This window comes from Electrophorus electricus, chromosome 13, assembly GCF_013358815.1.
Source record: "Electrophorus electricus isolate fEleEle1 chromosome 13, fEleEle1.pri, whole genome shotgun sequence".
Lineage (NCBI taxonomy): Eukaryota > Metazoa > Chordata > Actinopteri > Gymnotiformes > Gymnotidae > Electrophorus > Electrophorus electricus.
The window spans coordinates 13,346,176-13,369,828 of NC_049547.1; the positions used below are offsets into that span (position 1 = coordinate 13,346,176).

A 23,653-nucleotide genomic window follows, 5' to 3' on the forward strand; every position below is an offset into this window, starting at 1 on the left:
CCACTTAGCATGAATCCCACATGGGTTCTAGAGGATATGAACATTAGAGCTTTTGAAAACATGCCACTGTATTTACTAAAATGTGGCAAATGATGTCATTTGTATTATAAGTAATCTACCATAGCTGGTTCCTTTGTCCCTTGATGGGACTACAGTTATGTAGCAATTTAAAATTACTAATAACATATACAACATAGTATAGTGCATGCAAGGTACATTATAATATCTTTCTATACATTAGAAGTTCATTTGTAACATTATATATTTATAGTGTAATAACATGAAAAATCTTTCATATCATAATGGTTTGTAAGAAATGGTCCCCAGATGCATCCTTGAGGGAGTATTCTGTGTTCCATGGCAACCAACACTATCAAATACAGATACCCTCTACTTTCATTTATGAGTCACGGACACACACCCACATATACCATTCTCCTGTGCCAGGCGCAGTTTGACAGCCCTCACATCTATACCCAGAGTGCCTAATTAGTCACAGAATTATATGGGTCAGTGCAGTTAGTGATAGGCTCCGTGGGAGAGACATTTGCGAAATTCAGAACTGAGCTGTAGTCACTGGAATACTGCCTGCCATCATCACCAGGCCTTTGCTGCACCTTTAGAGTCTCAAAACTAATGTTTTCAATTACACGCATGTTGTAAATGACAGTGCAGCTGATGCACTGATGCAATTGATAATGGCTGTATGAAGACAGAGGTTTGGAATTAAAGTAAAAATTCTATATTTGCAGGATGTGAAGACGACTACTCAATAACTAAAATAATTAGCAGCGAAGCACATTTCAGTTTAATAAGCACAGCATTTCAGCTGACACCAAAAGTCATGCTATTCCATGTTGCATTCCACATTTCACAGTTCTTAGTTATGCAAAAGCAGCCAAGCCCTATGAAATAAGATCGACTTGATGAATTAAACATTCTCCTGACCAAGAAAAAAAAGACATTGTAATCACATTAAACCCCTGAACAAAAAGTGGAGGACTGACCTCAGAAGGTCACCGGGTGTTCGTAATGTGCTTTTTTGTATTCCAGGAACGCAGTGGCTGAGATGTGAATGTGATCTAAACAGGCGCATGACAAATAAGCTGTGAAGCATGGGAGCAGCCTCATCCATGAGTAATGGGGGAAATATAGGCTACGCCTGTGCCAGGAGAGACAGCCTCTCAGCTGAGCCTAGCGGGCACCCTCTGGGTTTAACCTCTCCTTCAGAACCAACATGGTTCAAGTGTGCTTATGATTGCTGGCATTTATAATGTATTCTGAAAATAACCAAATCTGTTGCTCTAAAGAGCTGTCAAATTCTCAAGAACTTGATTAGTGTAAGCTAAATATGTTAGGATCCATCCATCTTGAGTTTAGGACAGATATCTGGATCTGATGCCATTTCACTAAGTCAGTTAGGCTGGTTACTATAAAGAATGGTCATACAATAATCTCTAAAACAGCTTGACTCATGGATTTATTTTTTCAGATATCCTAAACAATAATAACTGAGCAAGAACAAAGTTTACTCCATTTGTTCCACACATTCTTGAAGATGGGTTGGATAATCTGTTTTCTGAGGTGTTTCATTTCTCTCAGTGAGAGTAAACAGACTTACACTTTTTAGAAAAGTGGGAAAATTCTATTTTGTTTCATAGATCTGGGCAGAGAAAAAGACAAAAAAGAATATTTTGCTAATAACTAGTAAAATGAAGAAGCACGCTTTCAATGAATATAACAATGCCAGAAACTGTTCCACTCTGTGTGACTCTACTCAATAACCTCAGAGAGGCATATTTTAGCTGGATGCCTGGCATTGTGCTTTAGGAAAGTCAGCAGTTGCAATAACAAAGCAGATTTGTGCTAGATGCTGTTTTTTATTAAAATATGCACATTGCAGAAGTCACCTGACAGGTAACATGGAAATTACATGGAGTACATGTAACTCATTTTTAAAAGTGAAAAGTGTAGAAGCACACATCTGGCAGTTTTTTAATCAATTACATCATCTGTTTTAGTATTGAATTCTGGCTTTTCCCAGGCACAGAAAACATGTGCCACCTTCACTGACAGAAAGCGATTAAGGAACATCATGCCGATTTTTACCTATGGAAACAAAGGATTTGGTCATGTGTTTGCTGGCTTATGCAAGTTTGAGTCAGCAGTACTCTGTCTCAGCATGCACTTTTGATGTCCCCAATGCTGAGTTACCATTGAGAGATCTGTGGAATGTTCAGCCCACTATAAGTCAGTCCCATAAACCTGTCTTTACTAGCTGGATGTTCCTAGCAATGTAGCAGCATCCACACCAAAGTATTTGCTCTCTGAAGGCATTTGAAATAAAAACACTGAAGCTACTGAAGAAAGACAGAGAGAGAAGGGCAGGAGGTGGGGCAGAAACTGAAACACACACAGATGAGGTGATGTTCAGAGTACAAGTTATACTTTTTCTCTGACAGTGAGCTCAAAGAAAAAAACTGTTCATTCTCTTTCCTACACTTTCTAACAAAATTACAGACAAGCAAGAGCTGAAACATGGACAAACAGACTTAAAAGTATACTTATACAGACTTACAATAACAAATTGTTAAAAAAAAAAAAGTGTCTTTTTAATACAAAAATGTAAAAAATAAAAAAGCACAGATACACACCCACACCCCCCCCACACCCCCCCACACACACTTGCAAACAACAGATAACATCTGTCCTCATGCTGCTAAGAACCTCACAGTATCCAAAATTAGAACACACAAGAAGAAGCCATTTGGTCAGAAAAGATCCAGCTTAATTCATTAATATGTCACTCTTGATCAGGCTGTAATGGAACTCTCCTATTTAAAGTGTTATAAATATTTCACAAAAGAATGCACAAAGGCTATAGTACATTTTATTCTACTGCTCTTCATTTTTTAAAACACACACAAACATATACACACATGCACAATAAAAAACAGAAGACAGTGGTGGCATTGTTCTCTTCTTGCTGGATTTGAAAACAATCAGGCTTGGAGGCCTTCCCCAGTGAGTCATTCATTAGACTGATGACCTCAGTGTGAGTACTTGGCTGAAGGAACTGTTTATCCACAGCAACCTGACAGAGCAGACCACTTCCCTACACCACCAACCACCAAGCTGCATAGGCAGGGCCTGTAGACAGACTCCAAGCGGTTTTCCAGTACTCCCTGTACAGACTGAACCAAGTCACAGCTGCCCCTGGATCTTGGCATACTTTGTGTGTGTCACTTTTATCAGTGTTTGTGACTAAGAGTGTATTCTAGACTGATCCAGTTTGAACTGACGTTATCTCAGTGAAGCTCTATGAGCTCTAGGGTCATTGCACTGCCCTGTTGATGAACAAACTCTCAAATTCTCGCAAAAAAAAGTGTGGTCCACTCATTAACACCCCCTTTTAAATATCCTAGCAGACAAGGCAAGATAAATCATTACCAAATATCCTCCCACCTCTGTCCTGTGTCATCAGTTTCCACTAATAAAAGATTCCTATTTTCAATACATATGTAACAAGATCAGGGCTGAGGTTATGGACAGCCATGCTCACTCTGTAATCCCTCAACCTCTACCCTGGCCATGACTCAAGTGTAGCTTCTGCATAAAGAACTCTTCTGTTTATTCACCTAGATATGCCTGGCAACTGGCAAAACTGTTTGTTCTTCAAAACCTTCAGCCTGAAAAAGCATTAGATTCTCATGTGAAACTAAGAAATCATGTCACTGTTCACAAAATTGGTCTGTTGTTTTATGTAGCTGGAAGGTGCCTTTCCACTGTAGTGAAAGTCATACACATAACGCTCTCAATCATGTTATACATACAATGTGCATAATCATGACATACACATAACACTCTCAATCATATCACACACAACACTCTGAATCATGCCATACACATAACACTCTTAATAATATCATACATATAAGGCTCTTAATTATGTCATACACATATCCCTGCCAATCATATTATACATACAATGCTCTTAATTATGTCATACACATAACACTCCTAATCATGTCATACTTATAAGGCAGTTAATCATGTAGTTCACATAATGCTCAATCATGATATACATACATTGCTCTTAATCATGTCATATTCAACACTCGATCATATTATACACATAACACCCCCAATCATGTCATACACATAACACTTAGTTATGTCTGGTTTCCTCTAGCTCAGATATGGCCATGATAACAGGGGACCATGACCAAAAAACACCTATGATGATCTGGAAAAAGAGAGTCATTACAATCTAGACAAACGGAAAGATCTACATAGATAAACAGGACTTTTTAAATGAACAACAATCTAAACTGGATTTGGAACATAGCAAATTGATTTCCACAAAGAATATACATACATGGTTGAAACAAATACAACATACAGAAATCTTACAAGCTGTCATTCCTATGTGACTATTCATTTCTTACACACTACAACGTAGATATAATATTTCTAATACTGTAACTAGTAATCCTGGCAGTCAGAAAGCACATACTGGAGTCTGCGCCTTTATCAAAGTCTAAACACAAGTGAAGAAACTAGGAAAAGGAACACTGAAAACTACATCAGCTTTTTCCTTTTTACTGTTAGTGGAAAGACTTAACCAGTGGTCAGGTTTCCCCTGTAACCTAGGTGATTAGGAGCACTGGACACTCGTCATATTTTTATTTTCGGTTGCGTTTGTTAATGTTTCCTGCAGATTTCCTGTCCAATATTTAGCGATGAGCGAAGCTGTCCATTGTGGGATACTCTGCTGATTACTGAAGTTTTTAACCTTCTTGCTCATATCCTGCTATTGTGTAAAGTAGGTATTTTCCCCTTTACCCCAAACTCCTTATTGATTATGTTTGTTGCAATTGACGAAACTGCCCCTTAAACAACTTGATATGTACATGACATACAATATATAAGAGACAGATTTGGTTTTAGACTGAAAAATCCACTTTTTTCCACAATAAAGCTTCCTTAGATAGTCAAGTTCATAAGGTCAAGTTGGACATGATCCTCTTAATGCACTACAGTTGTCCTTTAACAGTCCTGTTGCTTATCATTTACTTATTGTTTTCACTGTTTTGGTCTACCTACAGTCACTACAGTATATATTAAAAGCTGCACTGTGAGACTACGCATGTTTTTCATTATACTATACATTGAATTATAATAATTAATGTTAATAGACCCTTTTGTATGAGTTATTCTGTGATTCTGTGATACAGTGTTATGCTCCTGCTTGGCATTTTGACCACATATATCAATATTCATTAGTACATTGTATTAATATGGTATAATTATAGGATTGTGATATTCAGACTATAGGTCTTTCTCAGCAACTTTCAGAGGATTTTTGTACTTTCCCTTTGCTGTTATGATTAACTAGAAACGTGGAATCTGTGAAAGAACTAAAAGAAAATTAAAATAAATAAGTAAATAACACCACCTCCCCACTTACACAGCCTTCCATCTTAATGGGTCTGCCCACACATTTCCCCTTTGAAGTCCCACTTGACCCCTCCCACCATGAACCACTGAGCTCTCTTCATGTGCCTCTTCTCCTCTTTGATACCCCTATATTTCGATCCTCATTCACCTTGGAAAAAACAGGTTTAGGGAGGAAAATTCTACCCTCTTTCCTATTTGGTTTAAAGTCCTCTCTCATCAACATCAGATTAGAAAGAATGCATCTCTGTTTCGAAAAGCCTTGGCAAGATCTAACTGCAGCCACAGATAAGAGTATTATTATTTAAATAATCTATTTAATGTAATAGATCAGTCAACTGTCTCTCAGCAACATTAAGTAGGTCAGCTATTATTATTCCTTTTTTATTCAAACCTGATGGTTTTGCCTAGCAACAAGACATGTTATGTCAAGGGAAGGAAAGAGTGTCCAAGGGAAGAGTGCATTGAATGATACATATCAAATATGAAATCAACCTTCTCTGTACTGGGTTATAAAGCTTGATGAAGTAACCCATTTGCACTGGCATTAGTTGTTAGCTGCAATGTAACAAATAATGAATGGTAGTCTTAACTAGATAATGTGTTTCTTTAATATTAAAGTAATATTTTTTCTTCCTTCTCTTTCAGTTCATGGTGTTGATTTTAAATAATCCCCTGAAATCACCTTATCAAGTTTCTTTAATGAGCATTGGTATGCACCAAAAGCATAAACATCTATTGCCAAAAGAACAAAAATTGTTCTTTATCAAATAATAATACTAAGTGCTTTTATTGTTTATTAAAGCTTTGGGAAGAGTATTTTAGAACATCAGAATATTGTATCTTGTTGAATGTTATCCCATGTAGCCACAAAAATGATAGTATTAGCGCTGGTCTTTTTTTGTCTCATTGTTTTAGTTTCTATATTTGTAATGGAAAAAAGGTAAATACTGTGTAGTAATAACTGTACAGCTGTACTGTTACAGTGTGCAATACTATTTAGTTTCCTTTATAAAACAAGTAGGTCTGTAGGTCTGCCTAACACCACTGGTGAGCATTAATTTTATCATAGTTAAAAAAACATATCAGGACATAAACACTGTGTTTAATATATTGCGCTGATTTTAATCATGTGTTTAGAAACACTACCTGCAAGAATGTTTCCCACATATTTGAGATTTGATGTCAAGTTTGTCTCAAACTTGCCTGGGCATGTAAGCCAGACAAACCACTAAACTTTCATGAGCTAATGAAAGTAGCAGGAGATAAGTATGTAGCACAATGTAGAATCACCTTCAACTCTTAAATACCTGCTAACTCTGTTATTCAAGTGTCTGTCATGTTGACCATAATCTTAACAAGTATGTACTGTGTGAAAAAAAACAAAAACCCTCATCTAGGTCTTGAAAATCAAATGATTTATCCTGAATTTAACATTTGCCCTGAGAAGTGGGTCAGACAAATCAAACCATGTATCACTACAATGATTCAATAATGTTTAAAATTGTAATTGTTGGTCACTTTAGCAATTGTTTAATAGGCATTGGCAAAAGTATTAATTAAGTGCCACTTTAGCTGTCCTAAATTTCAAACATGTTAAATTAAAACTTAGCAGACCCATCCTAACCATCTAATCTTATCCCACAGCCATATTTTGACAAAATATTAAATATTAAAAATGTTAGGTTGCTACAGTGTTATGATTAATCACTTGATAATGCAATATATACCCTGAAATGTAATGCAATACATTTTAGATGACGCCTGTGCTTCTGCTTTGTCTTGGGGGAAAGCTAATTTATGATTTTACAGTGGTTCTAAAGAAATAAATAAACCAATTTCCTTCCCTGTCTCAAATTCACATTTGTGCCTGAATATCTTATATTCCAAGTGTATGATGGCAGTAAAAGAGAAGGGTCAGACTACATATTGTGTTAAAGGCAGAGGTGATATCCGTTGTTCAATTTACCTCAAAGGGGTTTGAACAAATAAACATATTTATTGTAAAAATTGTGTAGGAGGCCCAAATACATTGTATCAATATCAACTGGAAAAAAGTACATATACAAAAAATACAGTAAATCCTGCGGTGTGGTAGGCAGTAGGACCATGGAGGCATGTCTAGAAAGCTGACCCCACCCGTTTCGACAAAAGGTTGTTTCTGTACATTTTTAGATTTTCACTACTGTAAAACAGTTAAATGCAAAAGATAAATAAGATTTAAACCTGATTACATACGATGTATGTAAACTTAGATAAACACAGGACACATTTATATTTACATTAAACACTTAATACCTTTATTTTTGCGAAACAAAATGTTCATACATCTCAAATACTTTCTGGGTTACTGTAAACATGACAACCTACGAATTTAACCACTTCGATTTTAAAACTGAAGTTAATGTTACCACAGAACTGAGAAGTATAAAAAATAGTTTTACGTGTACAGAGCTTAACTTTATAAATCTCAATTGAAACGGCATAGCGCAAAGATAAAGGGCTTGTGACGTTAGGAATAATTTTTACTTCCTTTAAAAGAGCAATTGCGAATTTACTTCAGTGCAGTTGTAATCAACTTAATCGTGGTAACGCCAGTGTTTAAATAATCCCATCTGGGCTGAACAATCGCACTGCTCGACACCCAGCGCTAACTAAATTAAGCGAATAACGCTGGGCTACCGTGAAGATTTTGTGTGATCTCTGTGACCGACGCTTTAATGTATTGAAATATTATTTGTGCGCGTATTATTAAAGCGAAGTGACTTATGCGCAATACAATACACAATAAGGAGCACTGACCGCTTGTGCCCATCCCCCTCTGTACTTTCGTCAGCCTGATACACCAGGTCTTTCTTCATACAACAAAGAACAGTTGCCGGTTTTCACGGCCCAGAGATCGCAGAACAGTGTCAATCTCGTTATGTCTCGTTGTTACCACAGCTGCCAGCAACCAAAATCTTACTCTTTCTTCAGTCTCTCTTATTGAGTATATCAGATATCCAAAGGCATTCTCAAATTATAGTTGGCTCAATGCAGTGTCAAGGTGTTTAAAAGCCCTATACATTTTATAAGAAGGCCGCTGCTTAGAGTGTTAAACCCATTGTTCCGCACTTCTAGGCGTTACTGCTCCGTGGCCACCGAAAACCCACCCGTTCAAACCCATACGCCGATAATCTGCGAGCACGGGACAAATCTTTGTATCTCTCCGAATGGGCTGTAAACCACTCTACACGTTGCAAAATGAGACTCGCCCATCAGCAGTATCTAAAAGGGCGTTTCTTTTCTCCGTGTGTTCTTGGCATAGGCCAGCGACGAGACACTGTCATTTTTCAGTACATCAGAAGTAGCATTTTCAGTTCACAGCAGTTTGCAGCAGTTCATGCAGCCTCCGTGTTGTCTTGACCTTTTCTGCAAGGCAGCGCGTGTGGCTGTCTCAAACACCTCTCGGACCCCGTCCTTGGTTTTAGCGGAACACTCCAAGTAGTCGTAAGCCCCGATGCGCACCGCCATAGCCCGGCCATCCTCGGTTTTTACTGGCTCTTGCTTCATCCTGGCAAGTTCATTCCTCACGTTTTCATCATTTCGCAGGTCTTTCTTATTGGCAACCAGAATGATTGGTACGTTCGGGCAGAAATGCTTTACTTCTGGAACCCATTTCTCGGGGATGTTTTCAAGAGAGTCAGGACTGTCCACCGAGAAGCACATTAATATAACATCGGTGTCCGGGTAGGAAAGCGGGCGAAGGCGGTCGTAGTCTTCCTGACCCGCAGTATCCCACAAAGCTAATTCTACTTGCTTGCTGTCCACCTCGATGTCCGCCACATAGTTCTCAAAGACGGTCGGCACATAGACTTCTGGGAATTCGTCTTTGCTGAACACAATTAGAAGGCATGTTTTACCGCAGGCACCATCGCCGACCACCACGAGCTTCTTTCGGATAGCAGCCATGTGGTCACTCAGTCCCACAAAAAACTTCCAACAAGCGTATAACAACCAAAAAAACCCAAATAGCTTCTCAGTTAGACGACACACCGTCTTTCTTAAGCCTCTGATTCGAAAGCCTTTTCATTAGTTTGTGTGTGCGTCAGTTGTCGACCATTGGATTTTCAGGGGATACCGACAGAACCTCTTTATAAAGTGCCTTGCTGCTTTCTTAATATAGCACTCCAATGGGAGGCTGTAGGATGACCTCACAGTTTTCAACTGAATAACTGATTGGCTCCATCAGGACAGGCGGGGTTTACTCACTCACCACGAGGCCGGTCGCGTCGTGGATAATGGACTGCACCAGCTATGCGTTTAGGAACTGTGGGAACTGTAGTGATCTTTGAATGTTCCAAGTATTCCGGTGGATTTGCCATAGATACCCAATCATAAACACGCGTAGCATTTGACCACTACCAAAAGCACGTGAAAATAACAAACACTAGTATGGCAGACAGATGCACCGAAATTTCTACATCTTCATTAGGTAGTCTAATCATTATGACTGCAGGGAATCTGCAGTTATAATTACTGCTCCTGAAATAACCATACCATATCCTATGTTGCTTTGACCGATAAACTTGGTAATACACCCACGAAACCGTGTATGTTACGGATGTCTTTAATAAGCCGTGAACTGGTTTTATGGAGAGATGATTTTTCACTTTTGTTATATTCTTGTCAAACATATTTGTTAATTAGACTTACGATTTACAAGTATTTGTTTTTGAAAATGTAGTAGGGTTGAACAAGCCTAATTTCCATATTACCAATATGGACACCTATATTTTGTAAAGGTTATTTACCCTGAAGTGATTGCGAGTTTACTTATTTTCATATAAATCCAGATTTGTCAGCAGATGTGTAAGTCTTTTTAGTTGAATACATAGTGCATAGATATTTCAGATTATGGACATTTTAGCATTTGTTATTTATACCTGTTTGACTTCGCCTTCCATTCTCTAATCCAGCCATTAAGATTTATACCTGGTCAGTATAACTTTGGAAGTTGGAAAAGTTTACAAAGCAAAACTCCAGTGTTGAGTTCACTGTAAGTGCTGATTCAAAATTTTTAAAGTGTAAACTTATCCAACACCCATCAATGATTGTTTATATTCAAAATAATTATCTACCCAGAATGACATGTATACTATAAATAAATCAATATTCAGTGTACCTATATAACAATTTGAGTCATGGATTTGAATTTATTTTGCTTTAGTCTTGATCCTGTCTTAGACTCAGTCCTCTTAGCCCCAGTCTCAGATCTGAGACCTTTTGTCATCAGCCTTAACTCTTGAGTATGAAGATTCATTTATGTCTTTTCTTGGAGCTTGATTCCTGGTTTAAACTATACTACACTACCTTTAAAACCAACAGCAATGAAGACCCAATACTACTGCGTCTAGCAATATTTACTTTTACCATTCTTTTGCTTCTAGTAGGCAGACACTCTTAAGAGAAAATAAGTTCAAGGCTCATAATGGCTTGTTGTGGATCCATCAAGCTGTGTCTTTCTTTTGCAGTAATACTCATTTCACTTAACATGACCTAAGATTTCCACAATTTTCCAATTCAAATTTTTATTCCATGTCATTTTTATATCTCAAATCACATATGTGCTTTATAAAAGGACTTTAATGCTTGACTAAATGCAAAAGAACCTAAGGAAATTTTCAGGAGGAAAGAAAATTAAATTGGTTGCATCCAGAATCTGAAAACGTCATTAAGGCTTAACTGGTAGTTTTCACAAGTAGTTTGCTCAGGTGGGAAGCGTGGTTTTCAAATGAGGTTTTTTAAAGAGCTTTAGTAATATTTTTCATTAAAATCACTTTACTCTGAATTAGATAAAACATACACAATTTGAAAACATTTTAAATGTTTGAAAATCAGAAATGTTTTCACAAATAAAGAATAATTATTTTGTTCACATATTTTAGTCTAGCATGCCTAAAAGTGCCAAAAGGCTTGTATGCTACTAAATTCAGAAAAAGAGTCCTACATGGTTAGTCCCCACAAGAACATAATGCTTGGAAACAGATTCTAACGAAATAAAATAAAATCAAGCTTTTTTACTTTAATTATTTTACTTATTTTAGAAATATTAGGGTCTAAATTTTTACCACCAATGACAGAGTGGTAACAGAAAGGTAAAATGCCCTTGAAAAGCAGTAATATTGAATGGGGGTTAATAGCTGAAAAGCAATGCCCCACAACCTGGAAGAACCCTGGCCCTTTACAGGTTTTTGTCAGTGGGCGCCACCTCCAGGAAGAGTTGGAGGAAGACGGTGAGTTTGTCAAACAGGCCTGGGAATAGTCTGTAGTGAATGAATGGCACGTAAATGACAACTCCACTGAGGATGAAAAGGATGACATACAGGTACTCCAGCCGAGGATTGTCAATGATGGGTGCTAGAACCAGGAAAACAGCTGCCAGCAGAACCAGGATAGGGATAACGATAGGCACCTAAGAGGATAATATAAAAACACAAGGACTAAGACATGGGTAACTACACACTGGGATTTATTATAAAACAAGCAATAAGAATTGAGACAGAGACTGAAATTTCAGAGGGTAAATGTGTGTTCTGGCTGACATGCCAGGGATCTGTCTCTTTGGCCTGGTGGTCAGAGCACATATTTGCCACCTAAAAGACCTGACCTTGAGGCTGGGCGTGATTACTACTCTCTAGCTTAGATGCAGTAATCTTTATAAAAATCTTGAGAAGAATTATCTTTAAAATTAACCATATAGAACTTAACCATACCACATGGATTTTAAACATACCATGCAGACATCTAGTAAAAAAGTGTTTGGTCACAATTCCTGCAAACCTTGAACCTGTTACTCTCTTACCGAGTATGCACGCGGAAGATCAGGCTTCTTGATTTTTAGATAGAGAAGTCCTGATAATGTGACTCCATAGAAGAACCAGGCTGTAAATCTGATTGACAGATCAGGAGTGGAATTAGTGGAACACTAAGTTATTACTTGTTATGAACATGCCTTTCATAAACATTTCAGACAAAATGTTACACCATTTCACAAAACATGATAACACTGAAAACTTTCTTTATTAAATGGTTAAACTGAATAAATTAGTATAAGCTGCTACACCTTTAATACAGGACAGCAGGTTGGTTTATGGAAAGTCATAATATTTATGCTCATGGTCATTCAACATCACATGCATCACATACATTATGAAAGACAAACAAAAACTAAACAAAAACAGAATTAAATATTGCTACCATGGGAATGAATTGTAGCCAAATTATTTGTTTGTTGTTATTGCAACATTGTTTCATTTATAATAACAACTAATTGATTTTGGTGTGTCTTCATTCGCACTTATGCTTATTTCTTATTTTCTACAACAGTAATAATGTTTTACTAGGCTGAGGTTGTCTATAAAATAATCTAATGTAGAAAAGATTCATAGAAAAATCTCATAATGAAAAAAAAAACACTCTTTTGTACTCTGTGATGTACAGCATTCATTAAGTTTTAATCACAAAACACTAGCAGCATAAAAAGTGGTGCTCACAAAAAAGAATTTCTCTACTGATAAATAAAGCTCAAGAAATTTTGACCATGTGAAAATCTGACTGTATTTCTGTAACATTGTTTAGTCATCAGGCAGACTGGATTGTGTAACTAATTATTTGAACCTGTCATGTCAGTGGAATGACATGTGCACATGCAGTGTTGGATGTACCCAAAGAAGTTGACGATGCCCTCGAAATCTCCAGGAATGAGGACAATGAGAGAGATGATAGTGGTAAAGATGAGTGCGGGAGAAGGAGTCAGGCGTCGCACATGTGCCATGGCCAGGATGTCAGGCTGAAAAATGAGTAACACAGAAAATGAACATGAGTAACACATGCGACTTATTTTCCATGTGCTGGGATTGCTTTGGCAGGTGTGTTTTTGGTACACAGAGTAGAAATTACTGTGCCATTCAAATGTCTAGATAAATACACTGTGCAATAGATGAATATGTTTTTGGCATGATGTCAGTAGCTTAGCTAAAACCTGTTTAGTGGTTTGGCTAACCACCAGTACTGAACACATATTGAATGTCTTATTTGTTCTCTTACTTGTTTTTCACCTTACCAAATGTCCCTCTCTGGCAGCTACAAAGCAAACCCGTCCTCCACTGAAGAATGATCCATTCAAAGAACCAAAAGATGACAGTGCTGCTGCAATGGACATCACCCAACCCCAGCCTCCCAATACCTTATTCCTGTGATCAGAGACAAGAGAATTGTCAATCACTACCCTGCCATTGACCAACAAAATGTCAGTTTGTAATACATATTAGAATTAAGTGCTGTCTATACATATAAACTTACCCCCAGGTAACTGCCACAGCAGTGGAGAACATCATCTCTCTAGGTGTCATTGCAGCCAGATAACTGACATTGACCAGCAAGTAGAAGATTGTTACCGTGGGAATGGCAATCATTATTGCCCTGGGAAGATTTACCTTACATGAAGAGATGCAATAAATTCAGTGACACTTAAAAATCTTAAAATATATAATAATTTATATTCCCATCAAAAGATTTTCAATTTCTCTCAAAGCATGGTATCATAACATTTTTTTTTTTTTTTTGTAGGAGGCATATTTTCATATCAAGAGAGCATTTTCAAATCTCCAGCAGAACATCTCACCTCTGGCTTTTTCACTTCCTCAGTCACAAAATTTAAGCTGCACCATCCAGCATAGGACCAGAGGCCCTGATACAGAGCCATTCCAATGGAACTCGCACCAAGCTTCGTATCTTTGAAGGCAACATCTGAACTGCTTAAGCTTTCTGTGCTACCTTGGACCATCGTCAGTATTCCTCCGATCACAATCACCGTCAGAGCTATCACCTTGGCTGCCATGAAGACAACCTGAGCCACCATGGTAAAGCGAATATTCAGGATATTGGCGGAGGCCACGACCAGAATACACGTTGCAGCGGTGCACTTCACCACCAGTGCAGGTGGCTCACAACCTTGGTAAAAGGGAGCCAGAATATACTCGGCAAAACCCAGGGCAACAGCAGCCATATTTGACGGCTTCATCACAAACATGAATGTGAATGCCACGAAGAACGCAGGGAAGGGCCCATAGATTCGCAGCACATAGATGAAGTCTCCCCCAGACTCTGTGAAGATGGTGCCCAGTTCAGCATAAGACAGTGCAGCACACATGGTCACCAGGCCACATATGAACCAGATTATCAAGCTAGCTCCAGGACTCCCGATGTTAGACAAGACAAACTGCGGAGACATGAAAATTCCTGATCCTATCATGGTGCCAGCAACCAGAGATACAGCACTTAATAATCCTATCTCCCGTTTCAGATTTAGCTTTTCATACTTGTTGTCTTTCATGGTGTCAAAGTGGATGTGAAATGAATTCTAACACCTCAGAGACAAATAAAAAGGCAGAGAGTAGCTAAGTACAAAGTATTCCTGTGCAAATATTAACTTTTATGGCAGCTTGGTTTTCAGTTTATCACTTGGTGTTCCCTTATTACTTTCTATATTAACATAGATATTTTTCATCAATGCTCCATCCATGGTAACCATACACAATCATGTATGACACCATTTAAAGGCAAAAGGAACAATTCTGGAAGAAATATAAAATGTAAAATTACACGTTGTATCTGAACATAAATAAGCAGTAGCGTGCTAAAACATCAGCTCAGGGCTCAGGGTGCAATCCTGCAGAATCATATTAACCAACCATTGTCAAACTGATTCTGTTTGTCACCTGAGTGATACCATTTGGATAAAAATGCTGTAAATGATTTCCATAATGATAACCAACCCTCTAGTTTTCATTAATTATTACCAAAGCCATTACTTTTAAGTAAAGTATTTTAAGTGGTTGTAAATGTTATGTTCACCTTTGTTTTCAATTTCTATTGCTACATTTATTTTCAGTTTGGTGACGTGATGGAATGCTGGTTCTATACCCTTAATGTAGGCCATTAAACATTATTGGATAGCTGTACATCTATGGACTGAGAGAGCCAAAAGCTCACATCTTAATATCTGAGCTTATAAGGCAAACAAAATAGTGATTTGAACCATATTTAATGCAAACACATTTGGCAAATAAAATCAGATAGCCTACACTGTGTTCAATTTACTACCCAAAAATATGGAAAGACCTTGCAAGAGGTATACTGTCAATGTAGGCCTACTGAATTTTTCGTCTGCTTATAATTTAGCCTTCAACAACAACAACAACAATAACAAAACTTGCATCAGAGTGCTGGAAAGAAAAAAGTGTGCAAAAAAATATACCACCTTATCTGTGACACATGGTGGCAAGGGTATATATAACTGCCACTAAAACTGGTGCACTCTTCTTTAGTGTTGATATGAATACAGAAATCAGAGCAGCATTTTAACTACTTATCTAGCTAAAATGCCTCTAATGTCAACATCACTTCACGCTTCAACAGTACATTGATCTCAAACATATGGCTAAAGTCATTTCCAAGGTTTTTTTCCAGAACAAAGACAGCATGCATTTTATGTGCAAGACCGACAAAGAGTTCCCTAAAGAAACTTGAAACTATCTGGTAAAACAAACTGCACTTAATGGCTGCACTGAAACCACTTGATTAAAAAAAATAGGTCATTCTACATTTGTAAGTATAAAAACAAAGTAATATCAAATTTCATTTAATGTAAAAATATATTGGGTAAAAAAGACTTTGCTACATTTGCAATCTACTTTACTTTCTCATGCACTGTAAATGTACCTAAATGTTTTATTAAAAGTGTTACAGCAAATATCAATGAAATCACTTATTTCGCAAAGCAAAATAATTTTTTTTATACTCCCAAATTTTAATATTCAGAATTTTCAGGTCTTTTAGGCAATACATCAAAGAGGTGTAAGTGACATTGGACAAATTTTACATGAGAGCACAAATACATTTCAGGCATACCATGTCCTGTCTGTGGTAATTAACAGGTTTTTAAAAATTATTAAAAATAGGTTTTATATCTGTATCTGATCTTTTTGTCATTAGATAGATCCAAATCAAAAGCTTTCATCTGATATATAACTTTTGTCCACCCAAAATGTCACTTATACCCCTCTAGTTCCAAGCCCTCAAAACTTTTGTTTGATTGTTTTCACTTAATACCTGGGTGTCATATATAATGACTTAAACATTAAAAACAATTACCTCAGAACGTCTTCTGTTACACAGTTCAGGTTATTCCAGCCACCATAGGACCACAGACACTGATAGAAAGCCATTCCTATAGCACTAATGTTGAAATTGGTGCCTTGAAAACAATTCTGGAGGCCAACAGTGTCCCTTTGAATTAGTAACATCACCCCACCTATCGAGATAACTGCCAGTGCAAAAAATTTAGCTGCCAAGAGAAACACAGTAATGGCCATGGAAAAGCGAACATTCACACAGTTCACGATGGTCAACAGCAGGAGTCCAACAGCAGCTACAGACTTCACCACCAGAACTGGAGGTGGACAGACATAGAAGGGTGCGACTGCATTCTGAGCAAAGCTAAGTGCTAGTCCAGTTGAGCTGGCTGGCATCACAACAACTAAAGTGTAGAAGGTAAAAATAAAGGCCATCAGGTTGCCTGATGTCCGCAGAATGTAGTTGTAGTCTCCTCCAGATTCACAGGTGACTGTACTCAACTCAGCATAGCTGAGAGATGCCAGCATAGACAAAACTCCACAACAGGCCCATATCAGCAAGCTGGCACCTGGACTCCCAATGTTTGACCACATAGTCTGCGGGGACATGAAAATCCCTGATCCAATCATGACCCCTGCAATGAGGGACACCCCTCCAACCAGTCCCACCTCTGACTGCAGCTGCAGTTTCTTAGGTGTGTTGTCCATGTTTGTAGCCACAGCAGTGAATATTTTTTCCAGTGCACTGGGCACCTCCTGCAATTGAAACAGTGGATAATTATAGGGTTGAGCCCTGCTTAAACACTAACACTGTGGAATTCTAAAGACTACAAAAGCTTCACTGAAGTCACTGTGAAGTTCCAATATCCCCTGAGGTGGGAGTCAGGGTTGTGCGGTCACAGAGGCAAGGAGAACCACCCAAACACCACCCAGTTGCTTTCTTTTCTAAGAAGCTCATCCCTGTGAACACTGGTAACCAGTAACACCTTGTCATCAAGCTTGGAGGTAGACATGCAGGTAGAAATGTCTTAAGGGGGCTCATCCTTTTCTCATCTACACTGAGCACTGAAACCTGGAATATATCAAAAGAGTACAACACTTCATTTAGCATCAATCCAAGTGGGCACTGTTTCACAACTAGTAACATTAAACTATCCACCTGCTTGGTAGCTCCCATCCTCTATGGTATCAATAAGGAGTTCTATATATATATTTGTTTTTTTTCCTCATAATTTGGTTTTGACCAAAATTTAATTTACACTGTCTAAGTTGCAAAGCCACTATAATTTATGATGAAGATTTTCACAAACACGTTGGATATGCAAACATTCGCCCATCATCAGCAGCACATGACATTCACATGAAAGTACAGCCACTCTAGCATCTCCTGTCGTGCTCATTACACCTGCTCCCTCTACTCCAGCATCTACTTGCAACTTAAAGTTACAACCCTATCCAAATGCAAGGAAAATGAAAATAATTTGTTTCAGAAATAAAATTCAGCTGAAATGTCTTCATTGCAATTTGTTTTTAAATAATAAGAAAAAAAACTTAAAAAGCACATGCAGAGGAAGCACACAAACCCAGATGTTACAGCTATAACAGTCAGTATTCATCACCAGAGCCGGTGTTTGGACGATGAAAATGGAATATACACAGTCATAAAAACATTCAAAGGAGAGAGCACCCCCCCCCCCCCCTTCATGTTCAACAGAAAACTTGAACCATGCACACTGCCATTAGAAATGGGATGAAGAGTTTCCTCTGGGCCCATTTAAGATCCATGGATTACTGTTCCACTTCTGCACAAGTGGATCAACCTAAGGAACATATTTTAGCAGAGATAGTAAAAAGAAAATAGTTTGCAGAAGACATGAAGATTTGCTTGCAGCGCCAACAGTTAGTGACTGTTGACGCTAACTAAAGGAGCATTCAGTTTGGCAGGTATGTTTATATTTTTATTTATGTTTCAACAGATCTTTGCATTCCAAGTGCTATATATATTTTGTTGTTTTGCTTTTTATTTGGTTTCATGGCCATGATGAAGATGTGTGTCTATTTTAAGTGAGTGATATTCCAGAACCCCCACTAGATATCAGTGGAGAGGTAGATATGGAGTCCTTTTGGAAGAAGATTTTTATGGAGATGGTTGTACAAGGTTTTGTCAAAAGTAAATATGTTTTTAAACACTGTGTCCACTCACTCTCCAGTCTATTAGACCTGCCTACCTTGTTGGTCCACCTTGTAGATTTAAAGTCTGAGATGAAAGCTCATCTGTTGCTGCACAGTTTATATTATCTGTATTATCAGTTACTAGCTTTATCTTCACTCACAGGTAGCAGTAAAACCCCACTAAATAGTGCCCCTGACATTTCACTTCTGGGCACCATGGGTTGGTAAAAAAAATAAATAAAATTGTATGTCAGATACAGTTCTGAATACAGAGTTTGCAATGATCCATTATCAACAATCTCATACTGAAATTAGCTGTTTAAACAAATACATGTATTATAAAAATACAGTTTTATCCTGTGTACATACATGTATTTGTGTATTTGTTGTGTATGTATGTACATAAAGTATTAACAAGTTGTTGTTTTTTTAATCTAAACTTTGTCCTAGATTGACCCATTAAGAAAGCTGTGCAAAAAATGTGGTCTTAATCCAAATGGCTCCAGAGTGGATATTCTGCTTAGATTCAGAGGCAAAATGATGTCCAGAGGAAATTATAACAATGTATTCAGAAAGGTGTGGGAAGCATCAAGTAAAGTGTGCAGTGAAGACAATTTAAGTAACTATACTTTTGATTTTACAGGGGTTTGGGCAGTTGTGGCATAGTCTACAGTATCAAGTGTTTAATTTGAGCAGAAAGTCGAGACTTTGTTGACATGATTTTGCTCCTGGACTTGCAACACACATGAACTTCCGAGAACCAAACAGATTGTCATACAGTCCATTTGAGGGCAGAGTACTAGAGCCTAAACTTGTCAATGAAAACTACCATGGCTTAAAGTGAAAAAACATGCCTCCTGACTTCAATGGATATTTGGTAACTGGATTGGAGAAGCATTATGCATTGTATGACATATTCACAAAATATTTTTTCACATTCAAGGCAAAGATGTCCATGCCAGCTATGTTATTGTGACTCCCCTGTCAAGTGACCTCTTGGATGCACTAACTGTTGGTATCTGTTATGAGTTGTATACATTTATTTCACACAGATTGTTCTGCATATTTAATGTCTGTCATATTAGATAGGTTGATGCAGCATCAAAAGACTTCATCATTTTTCCTGCATGGGAAACTGGCCATCGGCTGCTGTTTGTAAATTTCCATTAGACTTCCTTTGTAACTTTTTTCAGGAAAGGGTCAATATCTATTGTTAAGATTTATATACATTTTAAGAGTTTCATTTAATTTTGGAATGATTATGTAAATATTTAGTGAGATAATAATAGATAATAATAATTTAGTGTCTTTAATCAGTTACTTAAACAATGCTTTGCAGAATCTAAAGCCACAGTCCAGAGACATTATTTTTCTTATCTTGTCTTTCTTATCATGGATGTTACACTGACATTTTCAGTTCCATGTATATTTAGAAAAAGCCAAGATCCATGTTCAATGGGTTATGGAAAGAAACTTTACAAAGTGTTCAAAGTTCATACACACTGAGCATTTGTTCTCAAAGTTCATACTAATACTTGTCCCATATGTTCTCTGCTTTTGTTCATGCTAACAACAATACAATTTATTTATTTTTATAAATACCATAAATCATACCAGCAACCACAAGCTCTTCTCATGGTTCATCAGGTAGGCACCTACCTTCATCAATATTTCACTGAGTTCAGCCCACAACACTTCCCAAAGGCTCACCAGAGAGGTCTGGTGTCCAAATTTCACCCACTCCAAGATCACTTTTAGTCCAAGCTGAACCTCTTTAAACATAAACCAAAACTGGACTGAATAAGGCGGTACCCAGCCCCAGTGATACTGCATGCTCAGCGCCACCAATTCCATATGGTCTTGAATTGTTGTCAAGATGTAGTTCTTATAACTCATACTCACTGAATGGAAATGACTAATTAAACACTGCCGACTCCATTGTAGTCTAGAAAAAAAAGATACTGTGGTCTAGCCTTGTAGGAAGGATTATAATCTATTTGTATCTTTTGATTATAGTAATTGTTGAGTAATTGCTATAAATTTGCATATTAACATTGATAATTTGTATACCAATTTGGATAATGACTAATGATTAAATATGCTTGTAACCCTTTAATAATGTCACTAAGGGGGTGGGATTCACTTGTGTTTACAGTATATAGGTGAGATGGTGGTTGGAATGTCATGTACACACTGATGAAAGCCTAAGGCCAAAAGCTTTGTGTTCGTGTTTTATCCGTGAGTCCAAAAAATATATTGCAGACTATATGAGTGCTGTCTGATTGTTGTTATCATTGATTCAATTTGTGGATTTAGCATGTTAAAAGGGATTTTAGAAAAAAAGAAATTGGAGTAGGCTTATTGTCTGTTTATTTTTTGGATGGAAATATCCAATAATTTGCAAACTTTTTTTTCTTAGCTTGGCGCTAGCCTGCCTCCCCTCACTGCTGCTAAGATAACTCAGATTACTGCTGCTTGGACCTTGTTTTAACCATGTCTTCACACTCCACAACTGGTTGTAATAACTGTCTTTATCTGAGTGAGAGAACCATTTATCATAAATGAATAACAATGATACATCAAACAAGAGACAATGAGAACCTCCTGGATTCTGTTATCTATACCTAATGCTATCACCTCCTTGGCAGCTTTGGATACCACCACAACTGGAAACCACCAAGACTACCTCGCAGACAGACAAAATTCTTTCCCAGGCTTCAGACCAATGGTCCCAACTGGAAGCAAAAATTAAACAGGTGAACTGCTCCTCCCAATGTCAGAACTCTGTATGGCCACTTGTGGTAAGTGAGTCAGCTTCCTGCCACTAGCTCCCACCATCACATTGAAAAGTCAGGTTCTACTCCAAACCCAGTCTAGGTTTTATTAATTTAACTATTGGAAAGCTTATTCAGAACAAGAAGTTGGATCAGCTGAAAATCTATAATAAGATAATATATTTTAACTTTGAACCTAAATTTGTAAATATGTTCTATACATACTATTTTAGATTTTTTTTTAAATTCTTAATCCGTAGTCTTTTGAAGCAAGACATTTGACAATGTATTCACAAAAGATTTGGGGTGAAATAGTGTCCAGTACATTAGCCTTTAGCACCAGTGTAAAAATTTTAAAAATCAGTAATCAGACATCAAACATGTGGGCTGACTATCTTAAATTTTTCATTGTTTTCAATGTTTTATACTAATGTTATAGGAAGTTAATTATTTACTACCAGTACTTTTATCAGTTTTATAAGTAAAATTGATTACCTCAGGATGTTTAATCTCTTCTGTTACACAGTTTAGGGTGCTCCAGCCACTGTAGGACCACAGACACTGATAGAATGCCATTCCAATGGCATTAATGTTGAAATTGGTCCCTTCAAAAGAATTTTGGAGGCCGACAGTGTCCCCTTGAAACAGTAATATTATGCCACCAATTGTAATAACTCCCAGTGCAAGAAATTTAACTGCTAAAAGCAACACGTTGATGGCTATGGACAAGCGCACATTCATGCAATTCATGATGTTCATCAGAAGGAGCACAACAAAAGCTACAGCTTTTACCATGAGAACTGGAGGTGGACAGCTGCCGTAGAAGAGTGCAACTGTATTCTGGGCAAAAGTGAGAGCCTGTATCGCTGCGCTGCTTGGTTTTACAATCACAACAGTGGTGAAGGCAAAAATAAAAGCCATCAGGTTGCCCGATGTCCGCAGAATGTAGATGTAGTCCCCGCCAGACTCACAGATGACTGTACCCAACTCAGCATAGCTGAGAGATGCCAGCAAAACCAAAATGCCACAACAGGCCCATATCAGCAAGCTGGCACCTGGACTCATGACGTTCCGCATCATAGTCTGTGGTGATATGAAAATCCCTGATCCAATCATAACCCCTGCAATGAGGGACACCCCTCCAACTATTCCAACCTCTGTTTTCAGCTTTAGTCTCCGTGTTGCACTGTTGCCGTTCATGTTGCCAGCGTTTACTGAAGACTTTGTTCTTAGCAAACATTTTTAAGGATAAGATGCAAGACATCCTACAATTGAGTTTACACGTGCACTTCCAACAGTTGAGGCAGTTAATAATAAACCTTCCACTTCACACTTGCATTAACCCCTGGAGAAAATGTTTTTATCTTTCTGGCCATTCATTTAACATCTTTGTAGATATATTGACCCCTGTGGTTGAAACCTGAAGTTAAAGTGTTGTGAAAAATACTTACACATACCTTAAATATGTTCTTTTGTTACTGACAATTTCACAGACAACTATTGCACTATATTTATTTAGTTTCTTTTTTTAAGCTAAGAGTCTTCTTTTTAATTTATTTTGCTAATATAAACCACCCACATCCTTCCAAAAAAATACATTTCCCAGCAAATGTCATTTCTACTCTTATTCAAGTAAAACACAGTTTATAATATTTGATAAACAGCAAATCAGAAAACAAATGGCATTGAAATAGAAACAGTAAATGAAAATAGATTTTTGGGCGTAACAATTAATCTTAAATTATATTGGAAACCACACACAAATAATGTAAGAGCAAAAATGTCTAAAACCATTATATACACATATAAGACTAAAGATATCTTGAATAGGATCTTACTATATAATCTGTATAGTTCTTTCACAAATATAAAAAATGGATGTATATGTGTCAAAGTAAACCTGTAGAAGAGTTGTATCAAAGGTAATGTTATAAAGTGAGATATATAAAGCCAAATATAGTAGGTTGCATGTGAATAAGCAGATGCTCGAGTGTAATAATTTCCAAACTGTGAGGAGTTGGTCCATGCTTTCATATACCATGTTTTCACCATGTTTTTCTTTAAATTTGTCTA

The 23,653-nt window shown here is 37.4% G+C and overlaps 2 protein-coding genes across 3 annotated transcripts; both read right to left on the reverse strand.

Moving 5' to 3' along the window:
• Positions 1-7,728: 7,728 nt before the first annotated feature.
• LOC113580651 (rho-related GTP-binding protein RhoB) lies at positions 7,729-9,583 on the reverse strand. Its single transcript, XM_027015336.2, has one exon. It carries the CDS (start codon positions 9,406-9,408, stop codon positions 8,818-8,820), a length of 591 nt encoding a protein of 196 aa, XP_026871137.1. The 5' UTR covers positions 9,409-9,583; the 3' UTR covers positions 7,729-8,817.
• Positions 9,584-11,010: 1,427 nt separating this feature from the next.
• zmp:0000001267 (b(0,+)-type amino acid transporter 1) lies at positions 11,011-22,807 on the reverse strand. 2 transcript variants are annotated; one of them, XM_027015347.2, is made up of 6 exons: positions 22,076-22,807; positions 13,801-13,934; positions 13,562-13,691; positions 13,164-13,288; positions 12,302-12,389; positions 11,011-11,911 (listed from the first exon to the last, which is right to left on the reverse strand). In XM_027015347.2, exons 1-6 carry the CDS (start codon positions 22,778-22,780, stop codon positions 11,681-11,683), a joined length of 1,413 nt encoding a protein of 470 aa, XP_026871148.2. In that variant the 5' UTR covers positions 22,781-22,807; the 3' UTR covers positions 11,011-11,680. The 2 variants fall into 2 exon arrangements, with proteins under 2 accessions (XP_026871148.2, XP_026871147.2); XM_027015346.2 differs by lacking the exon at positions 22,076-22,807 and adding an exon at positions 14,123-14,833.
• Between the last annotated feature and the right edge of the window lie 846 nt (positions 22,808-23,653).

Excerpts from the sequence above, each read along its gene's own strand:
- LOC113580651 (XM_027015336.2), bottom strand. The coding sequence starts at position 9,408 with ATGGCTGCTATCCGAAAGAAGCTCGTGGTGGTCGGCGATGGTGCCTGC.
- zmp:0000001267 (XM_027015346.2), bottom strand. The coding sequence starts at position 14,833 with ATGAAAGACAACAAGTATGAAAAGCTAAATCTGAAACGGGAGATAGGA. Across the intron at positions 13,935-14,122 it reads AGGAAGTGAAAAAGCCAGAG|GTAAATCTTCCCAGGGCAAT; the intron begins GTGAGATGTTCT and ends TCTTCATGTAAG. Across the intron at positions 13,289-13,561 it reads CTGCCAGAGAGGGACATTTG|CCTGACATCCTGGCCATGGC; the intron begins GTAAGGTGAAAA and ends CTCATTTTTCAG.